General features: G+C 45.2%; 1 protein-coding gene across 4 annotated transcripts in view; it reads right to left on the bottom strand.

Moving 5' to 3' along the window:
• Positions 1–17,206, bottom strand: part of FCHO2 (FCH and mu domain containing endocytic adaptor 2) — a 234,988-nt gene that overhangs the window by 67,286 nt on the left and 150,496 nt on the right. For all 4 annotated transcript variants that reach the window (XM_014574166.4, XM_014574168.4, XM_089779340.1 and 1 more), the window contains exons 12-13: positions 4,980–5,034; positions 689–837 (exon numbers count right to left, since the gene is read on the bottom strand). In XM_014574166.4, the coding sequence (XP_014429652.2) occupies positions 689–837; positions 4,980–5,034 (204 nt within the window). The remainder of the gene's footprint in view (positions 1–688; positions 838–4,979; positions 5,035–17,206) is intronic.

Below are 17,206 nucleotides of genomic sequence, written 5' to 3'. Positions count from 1 at the left end.
ATATAAATATAATCCTTCTGTTAAAAAGGATCACTAGTGCATAACAATTTAAGACCTACACATGGCTCTCAGAATAGAGGTATAATATTTGTGGGGGACCTTGAAGAAAAGATAATAGTCATTATTTTCCTTTCATTTATTTAGGTGGCTTCCTGGAGTACATCCCACATCTGGAACAAACATAATCAAGTCCAAAAACAAAGTGGTGATGAAGATATATGGGAAAGATACATGCTGCACTCTACAGATGGAATTAAAATGTATGCTTGGTGCCTCAGAGTTAGACCAGGGGTGGGGAACTTCAGGCCCCGGGGCTGGATGTGGCCCTCAACTTGCCTGGATCTCACCCTTATGGCTCTGGCCCCTCCCCAGCATTGGGGAGCCTGCACTGGCTTACCACTCCAGGTCCGCTCCTCCCCCCGCCATACCATGGGGCTGGCAGAAGTACACAAAATCTTCTAGGCTGGGAGGGAATGCTGGGAGTATTTTTCTGCTTCTCAATATACTTCTCACTTGTGTACAGCCCCTAACTGATTTTTCTGTGGGTCAGTGGTTCCGCACCCCTGAGTTAGACCTATCTTTCTCAGTGAAATCTGACCTTCCACACAAAAAATTAAGTTAACAATTTATGTGAAACAAAATGTAAGGAACCATCTGTTAAATGTAATATATGGAACAAATTACTCACAGATATTGGTGGAGAAAGAGTGATGCTCCCTATAGTGTAGTGAGAGCTATTATTTGGCTGCACAGGTTTGATTTCTACATGGAATCTCCTTGGTTCATCATCTTCAGAGTCAGAATCACTGGAGGAGTAGAAATGGTTCTCTTTGGTATGTTTTTCTCTGTTAAGGTAACTGATGTGTTAGTATCAATTCTACAGAGAATAAATCAGTTTCTCACACACTCCTCAACATATATATCTGCAGCAAGTATACATTATTCATTCATGAAACTAACAGTCAAAATGTCTGACAATAGATACTTAAAATCATCATCCACAGATTACCAAGACACAGACTTTAAAGTTAAACTTTGATGCTTTCACCCTAAGCATCTAATATAACAAATGCAGAAGGTACATAAACACAACTATTTACAAACTTAAAAGGTACAAATGAACAGAATGGAAAAACTTAGGCTTTACAGCAGCATTAATTAGTCTGAAGTGCAGGCTAGAGCACAAAACATAGAGTTAAGACTTCTGAGTTCTATTCCCAGCCCTGCTATCAACTCACTCTGTGACTACAGGCCAAGTTACCAAACTTGACTAATTTCTGCTTCTCTGTAAAGAAGTTATTTACATGTACAGTAACTGGAATTCCTAAAGACATATCTATTCCATTTGGTGTGAATGTACATTGTGCTTGAGATAGGAGTCTTTTACCTAGATGCATCCACAAAGTCAGTATATGTGCTCTGAGAATGCTCATGCTCTTATACAGAATGCATAAAGGGTGATACAGAACCAACTGCCCCTCAGTTCTTCCTCCACTGCAGAATTCAACTGTAGAAGACTGGACTGAAGGATATATGGACAACACAAAGGACTCCACTTATTGTATAGGTATCATGACGTCTGTCGCTTCTCCCAGCTTGAAAACATACAATGCCATGCCCGTTCTTAGTCAGAGTATTATTGTTAATAAAAGCAGCTGAGACTGATTGCAACCTAATGGAATGGGCTATAATACTGTGACGGGGATCTAATTTGTGTAGGTCATATCTGAGCCTAATTCACTCTGAAACTCATTTAGAGACTCTTTGGGTGAAGACAGGATGACCTCTCGGCAAAGAACAAGAACAGCCAAGCACCGGGCATAAAAGGTTTCACTCACTGAAGTTCAAATGCTAGGATCCTGTGCTCATGAATGCTTTGTGACCTTAGTTTCACCATAATTAGGATGTCCCTTTTCCCCCAGAAAAGAAGGTATATGTATGACTTGCTTCGTGGCAGCCTCCCCCGCCTCCCTCTGATAAGGGGAATGAGTGTAGTCAACTGATAAACCGAGCCTAGGCCTTTTACACACTGACATCCATACTCTGAGGCAGAACTGAGTGTATTTGGAATTGTGTGGTTGCAAAGAGGTCTACTATAGGAAGAAACCCCATCTGAAAATGTGAGTACTAAAATCCAATTTGTGGTCTTGATAGAACTTCCTGCTCAGGGTATCTGCCATGATATTCTGGCACCAAGATAGGCATGATTATACAACACGGACGTTGTGTTTGATGCACTATTTCCAGAGACGCAAGATTTCTACGCATAGGGAATGTGATCATATTCACCCTTTTCTATTTATGTAAAACATATACGCTAAATTGTCCATGAGAATCTGTACCATTTTGCTTTTGATTAGTGGTAGGAAATAAGAACAGGCGCTTCAAACTGCTCTTAGTTCAGTAGGCTGCTACGAAGATGGAACTTTGCTATAAAGCAAGGGGTGGGCGAAGGGCCTTCCACAGGCTGGATCCAGCCCACCACTTCCCTACCCTCCAATCAGGGCCTGGGGATAGGGGAGCGCACAAAGTCTCTTTACCCCCACAAGAGCATGTGGCGGCTAGAGAGGCACACCAGCTGTTTTAAGATACCTGGCATTTATTTCTAGCTGTTGCGAGCCTTTGGGAGGGGGGAGCTTTGTGTGCTGCCTGCCCCCAGGCCAATCAAGACCTTGGGATAGGGAGCGCACAAAGTTTCTCGCATCCTGTCCCAGCCCTGCCAGGAGCACACAGCAGCAAGACACATGCAGGCTGTTTTAAAACAGCTGGCCTGTCTCTCTAGCCTCCTCACAGTCTTACAGAGGTAAGGAGACTTTGCATGCTCCCCTGCCCCCAGACCGTAATTGGCCTGGGGGCAGAAGGAACATGCAAGGTCTCCTTCCACAGGGTGCCTAGTGGGAACAGCCATCTGTTTAAAAACAGCTGGTGTTTCTCTCTAGGGGGCAACAGAGGGAGGGGGAAGACTTCTCACGCTCCCTCACCCTAAGCCAATCAGGGTGGGGGGAAAGCATAAGAAGTCTCCTGGCCCTGCCCCTTCTGGGTGGCCCCCTTTAAAAAAAATTATTGTCCACCCCTGCTGTAGAGCATTGGCTCTGTATAGAATGTGTTTGCAGATGTGCTCTCCAGCCAAGGAGGGATATGTCCATGATGATGGTGAATGATGGTAGACTCTATAGGAACGTCTGCCCCCCCCCCCCCAACTGATGCTGTCTAGACTGTTCGACACAAAAGGGAAACCTTGACTGTATTGGGCATGGTGATGAGTTTGTTAATGCTCTGCCTGTGTTGGACATAATTTGTCTGGAGCCAAGCTTGTAGACACTGAATGTGTAGTGTTGCGTGGTAGATTACAAAGTTTGTGATGGCCATGCGGTCAAAGATTTGTAGGCAGGTTCTGGCAGACATCTGGCTGGGTGTTCCACTCTGTTGAGATCAAGGAGGGTAAAGTCAGAAAGCATTTTACTGATAGTAAGGCAATTGCTTTGAGGGAGGTGAGGTCCACTACAATAGACTCCAGGCATTGTACAGGTATTAAAGCAGACCTTCATATGTTAATTGGAAGTCCTAAGCTAGTGAACATGGAGAGAGTCTATAGCTGTCTGTAGTGTTGGTGCTTTTCAGCAATCCAAGTAGGGGAATATCATGATTCCCTCTCTGCATAGGTGGGCAGCTGCTTGAAAATATTTCAAGGCACAGTAGAAAGATGGAAGGGTAAAACTTTGTACTGGAAATGGTATTGTAAACCACAGGAATTTTGTATGTATGTATACTGGAGATCGAAAGCTTAGAATCAGTCCCCCAGCCTAGTGCTGGGATTATGGTGCTTCGTGTAACTATTTTGAATTTTTGCGTTTTCACAAACTTGTTCAGTTGGCATAGATCGAGACTAGATCTCTAGCCTCCTGATTTTCTGTGAGAGAAAGTAGTGGAAATAGAGCCCCTTCCTTGTATACTCACTTGGTATACTAATTCTACTGCTCTCAGAAATAGGAGATGGTTTACCTCTTCTTTCAGTAGATATTCAAGAGAGACACGGAAGAAGGGTGGGTAGAGGGTTTGGAAGTAAGAGGCATAGAGTAACCAATTTTGATGATTTCTAACACCAATCTATGGTAATGGACTGTCAAATTTGGATATTGCCAACTTCCATTCTACTGAAAGTTTTCTCAGTTGTAGATGATGGGAGAGATGTGATTCTCAACAAAGGTTTCAAATCCGTTGTCTAGAAGCTGATGGCTGATATGTAGTAGTCAAAGAATTGGATTGCTGTCTTCTCAAAGTTTTCTGTTTCTGATCAGTTGGTCATAATGGAATCTTTGAGGAATTTGATAATTGCACTGCCATCTCTTGTTCTTGGGTGTGTGGATACCCAGAGATCACAACATGGCCCTTGAGTTTTTCAGAATGTGCAGTCCATTTTATCTGTGAAGAGTCTGGGTCCTTTGAACAGTAAGTCTTCTCCAGAGCAGTGTACTGGCTTTGGAAAACTGGAGAGATAAAATCAGGAGGCTCTCCTCATAACAAATGCTCATTGTGGAATCAGCAGCCTGAGGGGCAGCTTGTAGCACTGTTCTGGTAATAAAATGTCCCTCTGCAATGTGTGCTTTGTATTACTCTTTTTTGCCTTCAGGAATAAAGTTTATAAATTTAAAAAGAGACTGTAATTATTGTGATAATTCTAGGTCATGTTTTGTTCAGGCATTTTTGAATTGCTAGTGATCGTAATCATTTCTTAAAACTGAGAAGATGTTTTCTAAGCTTCCATGAGTCAAAAGTTGCAGAATAGATTTCCTTCAAAGTTTCTGGCAAAATTTACTTCTGGGCTGACACGAAAAGTGGCAAGTTTCAATATCAAACAGTTAATTTTTCAGGAAGTTACGAACATGTAAAATATAAGTAGTTATAACAATAGTTTGAACTTCATCTTAGAGTACTTAACATTTTAATTATTGCTTTGTATAAACATTAAAAAAGGATATTCTGGCTTGCTTCTGGCTTAATACTGAATCCTTCATCGTCTACGTCAGGAATGTTCTAAACAGAAAAAAGACAATTTATGACATTGACAAACCCTTCTATTCCTCTGAAGTGTACAATCATAATGTATTTTTACTTGAAACTGTTGTACTTAGAATTTAGACTTCTTTGACACTGTTGCTAGATTAAAATTACAATATGACAGTTTGTGAAAGCTATAGTTACCTGTTATTATTTAGCAATTATTTCAAGTTCTTCTCAGTGGCTCAAATTCTCTGACAGTTCAGATTTCACAAATTAACCATGTGGTAATGGGTTTGGAATGTGGGTAACTTTAACAAAATGCACTATATACAGATTGATTTTATTTGCCTTCAGTAGCAAGTGTAAAACACTTAACATTCTCCAGGCCTCAGTTTTCAAATCTCTTTCCAGTTTCTACTTCTATTCTTTCAGTTACATTATTGCAGGCTTTGATTTTGCAAGATCTCACACTCTAATTAGCATAGAGACTGGTCAGCCAATAATTAAATAGAAGACCGAGAAAAATCCAGATGATGCAGGTTGTAATTTGTTTTTCCATTGGTGGCACTCATGTATCATTACTTTAACAAGAATTTCTCCTCAGTTTTAAAATATATAAGATTTAAAAAAAAAAATGGGAAGCTCAAATCAGGCCCCCTGCATCCTACTTAAGCATCTACATAAACTGTTGATTTTCAAAAATACCGAGCACCTAGCACTTCTCAATGATTTAAGATGAAATTACTGAGCTTTCAACACTTTTGAAAATAAAGGTACTTGTGTAGGTGCTTAAATGCTGACTGAAAAGATCACTTTAAACATCTATTTTTTTAAATTTTAGCCATAGTTTTAACATTCTAAAATTATACACAGAGAGCCTCCTAATGCAAGGAGGGGAAAAGATTTGTGTGTGAAGTGCTCAGACCAGTGGTGGACAACCTGCAGCCTAAGGGCCACATGTGGCCCACTGAGGTTCTATATGTGGCTCGAGACATTTTGTTTACTATTGCGCAGGCATTGGGTTGCCAGATTCTGCTAGATTTTATCTGTGTAGTTCCTCCCACCACCTGCCATTATTACAAAAGTTACATGCACTTAAAGCAAAGGTGTGTGAAGGTGGCATGCTGATTCCACACAACATTGTGAGAGATGTGTTCCCTCTGCATCTAACGTGCTGCTACAGTTCAATTGGCATAACCCACAAATTCTAGATATGCAAGCACAATTACCAAAACTATCCTATCCCAGGAGACCATCTTGATTGCGACAATCTTGAGGCCCACTGAAATGAAGGAGGGACAAGCCTACATTGCCCTCACTGGCTTAGTCACTATATTGATGGGCATTATAGAAAACTACAGGACAGGGAGATCTCCAAAATGTAGAAGTCGGAGTTTATAAAAATCTGATTTAAAAAAAAAAAAACCAACAGCCTAGGATTAGGATGCTAAATTGTTTCTTTTAACAAGGTGACTGGTTCCAAACTTGGCTCAAATACGGACATTCACATGGAAGAGAGCATAAAACAAGAAAGCAGATTATATATGACTGATTAAATGGACATTGGACGCTTGGCTCCAAAAGTTTTGAATCAGACATTTTTTCCTCATCCTGAATATGTTTTAAACTATTGATCCACGAGATATACAGGAAACATTGTGATGGCACAAAAAGAACTGAACTTAATATTCTGTTACAGACAACCATTAGGGAAAAGAGTTACTTTCTAAAGTAATTTTTCTATTTTCCCACCTCCTGCCCTTTCTATTTAAAAGGGCAGAGGTGGACAGAAGGATGGAAAATTAGTAGACCAGAATCTTCCCATAAAATGTATTTTAAGAAAATCTAGGAAAAAGAAAAACAGACTACAGAATTCTTTCAAAACCCATTTAAAGGCTGACAATAAAATATCTTGTCAGTGAAAAGAGCAAAGCAACAAGAAGTCAGGCCAGAAAAATCTCACATAAGGCCTCTAAGAATACTTGCTACTTTCTTGGTAAAAAGCATGAGAGAGGATAATGCAGAGCAGTTGCAAACTTGCTGTTGTAAAATAATCTTTATAAAAATTTATATCTGGTGACGTGTCAAAGGGAGGGTTGGGAAAGCAAGACAGTATTTCTTTGTATGGTTTAATATTGGTACAGTGTTTATATTTACCACTGTTTCAGTGGTTTTCAATATTATTCATAGGATTTCTTCAATTTAAACAGTCTGGGGGCTGTTAATATTTACTTTTTTACGTACCAATGTTTTCATTGTATTACTACTAGATCTGCCCCTCCCCGGTCATTCATGGCATTTCCTTGGTTTTCTTTTGGGCTGTCATTATCCAGTAGCTATCTCTGCCATGTTTACATCAGAGAATTGAATCACTCCTAACTGAACTAGTGAGATGATCTGTTTAACCATAGCAGCAATACTTGTTTGTTCTCTGCACAATTGCAAATTTGCCCCATTGTCCACATGATAGCTGTTGGAAACAACTGCAGTTGCAGCATTTTTTTTTATACCTTTCCCACAGTTCACAGCAATACCTAGAAGCATTCCTAGAAGCAATGAGTTTTGAGAAATTTCAAAAGGCAGCTGTTGCCTTTGGGGTCAGCAGTAGTACAACTATCTAAACCATTTTCAAACTGGTCCCAGATCCTCTCTGGGACTCTCGCGCACAGGGGCTGCTGCTGGCAGGGCAGGCAGCCCAGTTCAGTTCCAGCTCGCACTGTGTGCAGGACAAAACCCCTGCTTGTGCCTCTGCAATTTAAAATGCAGTAGGAGCCAGGAGTCAGGCTGCCTGGCTCCTATTGCCTTTTAAACTGTAGAGCCGCAATGGGGTTTGGCACCACACCCTGTGCGAGACAGAACAGAGCTGGCTGCCTATCGACGAATCGAGTAGTCGATAAAATTCTACTGACTACTGGATTAGTAAAATACCCACATATTGACATCCCTAGTTCAGAAAGGGGCTTTAGGGACCCTATGGTACAAATGTGTCTAGTGTAGATGATGTCTTGGTCATCTTTCTGGGGTCTTTAAGAGAATTTTCTTTCATCTGTTCAACTTTTTATACAGAACCACGTACATTTAATTTGAGACTGCTGCAGCATCTCTGGTTAGATATCATAAAACAGTTTATTTTAAGTTGTCTGTCATCTGGATTTCTAACAAAAAGGAATAAAAACATCACTATGAAATATTCATGCAGGATGCATCATTTTATTTGTGATGTGACTATTTGGATTATAATGAGCTAGAGACTTACCAAGGAATACCCATACAGTCAGAATTGCCCAATTTACCAAATTTAAATAAGTAGTATCAAAACTTGACACACAGACTGTGCATGTATAAAACACCCTCCATACTGCACTTGAAAATATGAATCTTTCTAACGCTATGGACAGTTCTGTTTTCAGTAGTTAATTTAAGAAGGAAGTTCTTGTATTGTATTATTTATCTGAAAATGGAATACTAGACAAAATAGTTTTCAGGTAAACACTAATGAAATTAATGGAAAAAGCCTTGTCAAAGTTTCCACGAGGTTACTAATGTGGAATAAAATGCAAAAGTAAACAAACATTCAACAGCATCTCTCTAATGTTTAATTTCAGTTCATTGATCCTGGGTTACCATGAAGTCAGAGGCTTTTTTGAACAAGTGTTTTTTTTTTAAGGTTTTCTAATTTTACTTTTTAATAAATATTTGTTCCAAAAGACCAGTATAAGTTTACCTGGGTTGTGCCTCATGGCTGGACCTTAAACCAAAAAGCTCCTGCGCATAACAACTAAGCTGCCGGCGCCACCGCTGGGAGGCCAGAGTGCCTCCAGTGCTGGCAGCTCAGGCAGTGCAGCGTGGCCCCCAACCTGCCTATCCCAGTCTCTGGCACTGCAAAAGCATGCTGCCAGAGGGCCCTAGAGGACTGCAGTGGTGCATGGATGGGGCTAGGTCAGGCAGTCCAGAAAGGCAATGCCTTCCTCTGCCTGTGATATCCACTGCCCATGAGTGTCACCGCAAAATGAAAATTGGAACAAACTGTTTAGCATCATTACAAGTCCCAGGATAGTGTAACTTCATGTGTGTTGGGGTATAGTTTTTGAAGACTGGTAAGGAAGCACTTGGTGGTAGGATGAGCAAAAACTGAAATGCCATCAATAAGGTCAAGAAAGACAATGATAGTGGAAAGACGCACTTTCAGGGGGCTGAGGGCAAGTCCAGAGTCTTTCAAGTCTAGTAGGTAGTCGAGGATAGTAGATAAGGGTGGTGGTTCTAGGTTGGAGGTGTCATTGTTGACACCAAGCCTGGAATCATCACCACTTAATCTGGTATGCATATCTTATGGAAGAGCGGTGGCTGTTAAGCAAGACGTGCTTTACACTGTCAGAGTAGCGAGTACAGTGTGCTGGAACCTCAAAGGAGCTACACTTTGAGTTGGCGAGCATGGGGATAGGTGGAGTTAGTGGCCCCGATGCTGCGTGAGAAGATCAGGAAATGTTGGTTAACGGGAGGGGTTGGCAGACTGCTAGATACTGGAGATAGAGGTACTAGAGTGGTCTAGGCCATGTCGGGACAATCAAGATTACCACTGCTCAGTCTCCTTGTATTTTGTGGATTACCTTGGAGATCAGGAGAATAAAGAGGGAATGCATAAAAAAAAGAGTGGTGCATTCTATGTAAGGAAAAAGGCATCCCCAAATGATCCCTTCTCTAATCCAGTTCTGGAGCAGTATTGTGGGCAGTTGCAGACAGCTCTGGTTGCAAATAGGCTTATGTGAAAGTGTCCCCATATGGTGAATATTTGGTGGAGGATGGTGGGTTTGAGCTCCAACTCGTGTTGTTCAGAAAAGTAGCGGCGCAAGGTGTCTGCTATAATGTACTGATTGCCAGGTATGTATGCTGCCGTGGGAATGATGTGATTGGCAATGCACTAGTTCCACAGTCTGATCTCTTCCATGCAGGAATGTGATTGGGCACTCTCCTTGGCAGTTGATATAAAACATGCATGTAATGTTGTCCGTAAGGATGTGGACAGTTCTGTTCTTGACTACGGGTATGCACTGCATACTACTCATAGTTCGAGGATGTTGGTATGCAATCAAGTTTCTCGCAGAGACCATGTGTCCTGGACCATGTGTTATTGTAGGTGGGTGCTTCATCCTATGAGGGAGACGCCAGTTGTGATGATGTATAACAAGCTGTCCTGTTGATAGGGAATGCCCTGTAATAGGTTGTGGGGTTAAGTCCACTAGCAAAGAGAGGTGAGGCTGAGCAGACAGAGTGTGACCTGTTTGGCAAGGCTGTGTTAGTTGGGTACATAGACTGTGGCCAGCCAGCTCTGTAGGCAGAGCATATGGAGTCTTGCAAACTGTACCACATAGCTGATAGCTGCCATGCGGCCTAGAATATGAAGGCATATCCGTATGGTTATGACGAGGGTATGTAAAACCACCATAATAAGATTGGTAAGGGTGGTGAAATGGTGTTGCGGTAGTATGGCTCTAGCCTGGGTGGAGTCCAGGAGGGCCACTATGAACTCTATAACCTGACTGGGCCCCAGCATACATTTTTGCATGTTTATGAGTAAGCTGTCTCAGGTAATGGTGAGCATACTGAGTACCTGTTGTCATGAAGCGCCCTTGATTAGGCAATTATCCAGGTATGGAAAGATTATGATGCCATGACGTCTGATGTAGGCATTGATGACTCTGAGTGTCTTGGAAAAGACCCCAGGTGGGGTGGAGAGGCTGAAAGGCAGTACCCAACATTAGAAATGATGGGGTTCCACTACAAATCTGAGAAAGCATCTGTGGAAGGGATGAAATTGTTACTCACCTTGTGCAGTAACATCTGTTCTTCGAGATGTGTCCCCCCGTGGGTGCTCCACTATAGGTGTTGGGCTTGTCCCGGCGCCGCAATCTGGAAAGTTTTCGCCAGCAATAGCCCCCTCCGGAGGACGGCGCATGCGCAGAGGTGTCCCGTGCCGTTCACACCTTTTCTGCGTTGCGCGGTCCGATGCGACAGTTCCTCCTAGCCGGAACATCTGAAACAGAGTAAGAAAAGAGCTCCGAAGCAGGGAGAGGGCGGGTTGTGGAGCACCCACGGGGACACACATCTCGAAGAACAGATGTTACTGCACAAGGTGAGTAAACAATTTCTTCTTCTTCAAGTGATGTCCCCGTGGGTGCTCCACTATAGGTGAGTATGAAGCAGTAATCTGAACAGCTGATCGTGCTTCGGAATTATCTGTGCACAGAAGAAAGAACTGATTGAGCGACTGCTACGTCCGTAACTCTGAGACGCTCAAGGGCATAATGCCTAGCAAACATGGATGACAACGACCAGGGTGCCACGCAGCATATGTCACGTAGTGAGACGTTCTTCAGGAATGCTGCGGAAGTAGCCATGCTCCTGATCGAGTACGCTGTTGGTGCACAGGGCAGAGGCTTGCCCCTAAGGGTGTAGCAGCGAGTGATGCAGTTAACGATATGCGACGATATACGTTGTGGTGACAGTTGATGACCTTTAGAACGGTTCGCCACTGATAATAGTAATCGTGGGGACTTCCGGGGACTTCTGTCCAAGTAGACCCTTCTGACGTCTAATGTATGTAAGCGCGCTTCCTCGGGCGTAGCATGTGGCTTGGGGTAAAAGATAGGAAAAACCATAAGCTTATTGACGTGGAATGACGAATTAACTTTTGGCACGAAAGCTGGGTGACATCTCAGCGTGACGCCCTGTTGAGTGAATACCGTGTAGGGAAGATCGGCGGAGAGTGCAGCGAGTTTGGAAACTCGGCGGGCCGAAGTGATCGCAAGGAGAAAGGCAACTTTAATAGTGAGAGTCTGTAAGTCACAAGTTGCGAGCGGTTCAAACGGTGGGCGAGTAAGAGTGACCAAAAGGTAAGGTCCCATGGTTCTGAGGTAGGCCTGTTGGTGGGTAGAGATCGGAAATACCCTTAAAGAACCTCTTCATGAGTGGATGTGAGAGGACGGAAAAACCCTCTATCGGAGTGTGAAAAGCCGAAATCACTGCCATATGTACTCTCAGGGAAGCGACTGCCAAGCCTTGCGAATGCAAGTGGAGTATATAGTCTAGGATGCATTGGATATGTGCCTTGAGAGGATCAATGGCCTGTGATTGGCACCAGGCACAGAAGCGATGCCACTTGTAGAGGTAAGACCTCTGAGTGCTCTGACGCCTGCTTTGTACCAACACGTCTCTGACTGCTTGGGAGCAGGTTAGTTCTAGGCCTTGGAGCCAGTTAGGAGCCACGCTGACAGATGCAAGCAGTCGATGTTTGGATGGAGAAGATTGCCGCGTTGCTGCGAGAGCAAGTTGTGCAGTTGTGGAAGTCGTTGAGGTCAGGATAGCAACATCTGCATGAGCTGCGTTAGCCAGGTCTGACAAGGCCAGAAGGGAGCCACCAGGATTACTGTTGCTGTATCGGATAGTGTTTTCCCTATCACTCGGGGTATCAGCGGAATCGGGGGAAAGGCGTATAGGAGATGATATGTCCCTCAATTGAGCAGGAAGATTGGCTGCTTATGCCCGCTCTTGAGCAGTAACAGCAGCATTTCTTGTTGTCGTGGGTGGTAAAGAGGTCGATTTCTGGGTAGCCTCATAGTTGAAAAAGATCGCGGGCTACGTAGTCGAGGAGTTCCCATTCGTGTTGGGAGTGGAAGGATCTGCTGAGTGCATCTGCAATGGTATTGATCCTGCTGGGGAGGTAGGAGGCTGTGAGTGTGACGCTGTGGCGAATCGCCCAGTTCCAAAGGCGTACTGATTCCGCACATAAAGTTCTGGATCTGGCTCTGCCCTGGCGATTGATGTAGTATACAGTGCATATGTTGTCCGTGAGAACATATAGTGTGGTTCCCTGGATCTGGTGGATGAAGTGGCAGCAAGCATTGAAAACTGCTCTGAGCTCCAGGAAGTTTATATGGGGTAGGGATTCCTGGTGGGACCACAAGCCTTGGACCTGATGTTCTCGCATTTGTGCTCCCCAGCCTACAAGGGACGAGTCCGTGGTAAGCTGGAATGACGGGGCTTGAGCGCGGAAGGGGACACCCGCAAGAGTATTGGCAGGGTCAAGCCACTATGCGAGCGAGTTCTTGACATGGGCAGGAATAGGGATGAGTTTGTGGATATTGGTAATACTGGGTTTGTAGCCTGCCAGAAGCCAATATTGCAGGCACCGCATATGAAGACGAGCGTGTGCTATAACAAACATAGTAGAGGCCATGTGGCCTAACAGCTTCAGGCAGGTACAGTACGAGACTGCTGGGGCAGTAAGCTGGATGCTCGATAGGTCTCGGATGGCGTGGGCTCTGTCTATGGGTAGGTACGCCATAGCGGTTGTAGAGTCCAGTCTGGCGCCTATGAATTCGATCGACTGGGCCAGGACCAGAGAAGATTTTGGGAGATTGATGATCAGTCCAAGAGTCTCAAAAATACCTCTTGTAGCGGTAACTGCGGTCTCGGTCTCTTGCATAGAGGGGGCCGTGAGGAGACAGTCGTCGAGATAGGGAAAGATAGTGATGCCAGCCCATTGAAGGTATGCAGCTATGACTGCTAGGGTCTTTGAAAACACTCTTGGGGCTGTGGAGAGACCAAAGGGAAGCACCGCATATTGGTAGTGATCGTTGCCCAGGGTAAAGCATAGAAATCTCCTGTGAGCTGGATGGACGGAAATATGGAAGTATGTGTCCTGGAGATCGAAGGCCACGAACCAATCCCCTTTGTGTAGTGCTGGGATGACGGAGCCCAAAGTAACCATTTTGAATTTCTGTTTCTGCAGGTGGTGGTTGAGGCCACAAAGATCCAGGATCGGTCTCCATGTGCCAGACTTCTTCTCGGTGAGGAAGCACCGGGAATAGAAGCCTCTGCCTCGGAACATGGTACGTAGGCGCATGACCTCCTGATGCAGCAGAACATCATGAGAGGGGTCCCTGAAAAGGGACGGAGATGGGGAGTTGGAGGGAGGTAGAGTGGAGAAGGGAATGATGAGTCCAGAGGTTACGATCTCCCTGACCCAATGGTCTGTGGTGATGGCGAACCAGCGGTGGCAATAAGGGCTCAGGTGGTGGTGGAAAAGTTTGGTTACTCGTGAGAGGCTCCAATAGGAGGATGGAGCACAGACCCTTGACAAGGGCATCAAACCTGCTGCCGAGGCTGTTGTTGGTTTTACGGCTTATTAGGCTGCTGGTGGCGACGTTGGGGGCACTGCCTTTGTTTATGCTGGTCATAAGGCCTGAAGCCTTGGGTGGTATAAGAAGAAGGCCTCTGTCTGTTATACAGCCATGCTCTCCTGCACCTGAAAGGCGCAGTGTACACCCCGAGGGTCCTTAATGTAGTTCGGGAGTCTTTTCCGGAATGGAACACCTGATCTGTGTTCTCGGCAAACAAGGAGGCCCGATCAAATGGGAGGTCCTCCACCTTGGGATGTAGATCTTTCGGTACAGAAGCAAGGTGGAGCCAAGAGGCATGTCTCATGACAACCAATGTCGCCGTAGTGCGGGAAGCCGAGTCGGCAATATCCAGAGTGCATTACTGGCTGCTGTATAACCCTCCTGCACAATGGATTTCAGTATGTCCCGTTTGGAGTCCGGCAAATGCTGCATTAAAGGCACCAACTTCGAGTAATTATCGAAGTCGTAGTTAGCAAATTGGGCGAAGTAGTTGGCCATCCTCAGCGTGGCCATTGCTGACGAATATACCTTTCTCCTGAGCAAGTCCAGACGCTTAGCTTCCTTGTCCGTGGCAGAGTTTCTTGATTGTGCGGACTTCGCTTTCGCTTCGGAGGTATGTAAATTTTGTGAATAAGCTACCCATTTAAAAAGCTCGTGGAATTGTTTGTAATCATCCACGAGAGAGGGTTCATCATTAAACACAGCGTCGTCTGGGGAGGAGGAAGAGATGTCCATTGGGGAAGCTGTGGGTTGTTGCTCTGCGACAGATGACTGAGTGACATCGCCGTGGGGAGCAGAAGTTGTTGACGCATCACCGGTAGGCGTTGGTGGGCGCTGAGCCAGTGGAATCGAGTCCTGGGTTATTGGTCGTGGTGAGTATAACTGCTGCCATTCTGGCGGTGCTGGTTGGGCCACACACATTGGGTGGTCGGTGCGGGCATGCTCTGCATGCGATGCGGAGCCGCGTCCCCAGGTCTTGAATGGGGACGGGTTGATCTGGGTGCTCAGTGCTTTCTTGGTGCCGGCTCCACTGTCTGCACTGATTTGGCTCTCGGTGCCGGCTTAGTCGACGATGCCGGATTGGGGCTCGGTGCAGGATGAGTCATCAGTGCCGACTCCGCCCCGGACGTCTGGTCAGGTCCCGTATGTGGCAATGGTGCCGGGTGCCAAGGACTGCACCGTATCTGGCTGCGGTGCTGCGTGGAGACTCAGTGTCGCAGATGATGGTACCGATTCCGGACGACCTGGTGGTACTGAGAATACTGAAAACGTGGGCTTTGGTTGACTTGTCCGCTCCCTGTCTGGGAAGGAAGCCCGATTAGCTCTGTGCCTCTCCTGCACTTACACTCCTGGGTGGAGCAGAGCTTTTTCTGTCCCTGGACTTACGTGGGACTGAAGCTTTCTGTTCTTCTATTGACGGGGGCTGAAGCGCCTTATTGAAGAGTAACATCTTCAGGTGCATTTCTCTATCCCGTCTCGCCCGACTGGTCAACTTCGAACAGCAACCACATTTCTGGGGGATGTGGCCCTCTCCCAGGCAGCAAATACAACGGGAATGGCCATCGGAGGCTGGCATGGTGTCGCCGCACGAGGCACATTTCTTGAATCCGGGAGAGCCGGGCATGTTTAGTGCGGCGGTCTTCGGGGGAAGAAACAACTTGAGGTGCTGGTCGGAGCGGCCCTCAGTAATTATAACTGCAAAAGAGAATTTTTTTTTTAAACAACTAACTAACTATGATAATAACTAACACTGTGTAGGAAGGGGCTAACTGGGAAGGAACAGAAGAATTTACGATACAATTTCTCCTCAAGAGAGGAGCATGTTCCCAGTCCATCTGCGGCCGTGGACGGTTAGGAGGAACTGGTGTGTCGGACCGCGCGACACAGAAAAGGCGCAAATGGCGCGGGACACCTCTGCGCATGCGCAGTCCTCCAGAGGGGGCTACTGCTGGTGAAAACTTTCCAGATTGTGGCGCCAGGACAAGCCCGACACCTATAGTGGAGCACCCACGGGGACATCACTCGAAGAAGAAGAATTGTGATATGAACATAGGCATCTTCAATGTTGAGGGCTGAGAACCAGTCTCCCTCATTCAGCATTGGTATGATAGTTGTGAGTGTGACTATCTTAAATCTATGGTACAGGATAAATATGTGTTGAGTTTTCTGAGTAAGACAGGCCTCCACCATCCTGGTTTCCTTTTTTGGGAGGAAATAGTTTGAATAGAACCCTTTTCTTTGGTAACACAGGGAACTGGCTCTATTGCACCAAGGTGAAGGAAGTGTTTGACCTTATTGTAATAGGTGATTGTAGGAAGGGTCCCTAAAGAGAGAACTGGGAGAGGAGGAGGGTTGGGGATGTATGCAGAATGTATTATTTGAAGGACCCACCGGTCTGAAATTAACTGAGCACAATGGTGGTAAAAAGGGCATAAACAATGGCCAAAAGGGCAGCTGGACAAAACTGTCTGGGAGAAGAAGTTGCTCAGACCCTCAACCACACCTTTAAAATTGCAGCTTGGTGGAAAATGGCAGGGTGGCAGAGGATTGTTCCTATGGAGTTTGTTTCCTGTTGTGGCAGTGTTTGGCCTTTTGATCCAATGGGCACTGGTCATGCCGTTGGAAAGGTACAATCCGAGTTCGCTTGTAAGGGGTGTAGCGTTTACTCCCCTCCTTAGGGGGTGTGTACATACCCGGCTATATAGCATTGCACAGAAGTCTATCACAGAATGAAGTACCTCATCAGTTTTAGCAGCAAAAAGGTATGCATGGTCAAAGGGAAGATCCACTATTCTAATTTAGCATTTTTGGAATCCCCAATGCCTGCAGCCAAGAGGCATAATGTACCACAATAGTGGTGGCTGTAGTTCATGCTGCTATGTCAGCTACATCCACGATGGCTTGTAACGCTGTGCAACCGATGGTTTGCCCTTCTTTTATTATGGCATGTAGCTGTGGCCACTTTTGCTCAGGAAGATCATTCAGTAGCTCTTGTAATTTAGAGTAATTGGAGTGATCATAATTAG

This window comes from Pelodiscus sinensis, chromosome 6 (genome assembly GCF_052426305.1).
Source record: "Pelodiscus sinensis isolate ZL-2025 chromosome 6, ASM5242630v1, whole genome shotgun sequence".
NCBI classification, from domain to species: Eukaryota; Metazoa; Chordata; order Testudines; family Trionychidae; genus Pelodiscus; species Pelodiscus sinensis.
Note: the sequence above shows the minus strand (reverse complement) of the source record. Positions and strands in the feature narration are given on the sequence as shown.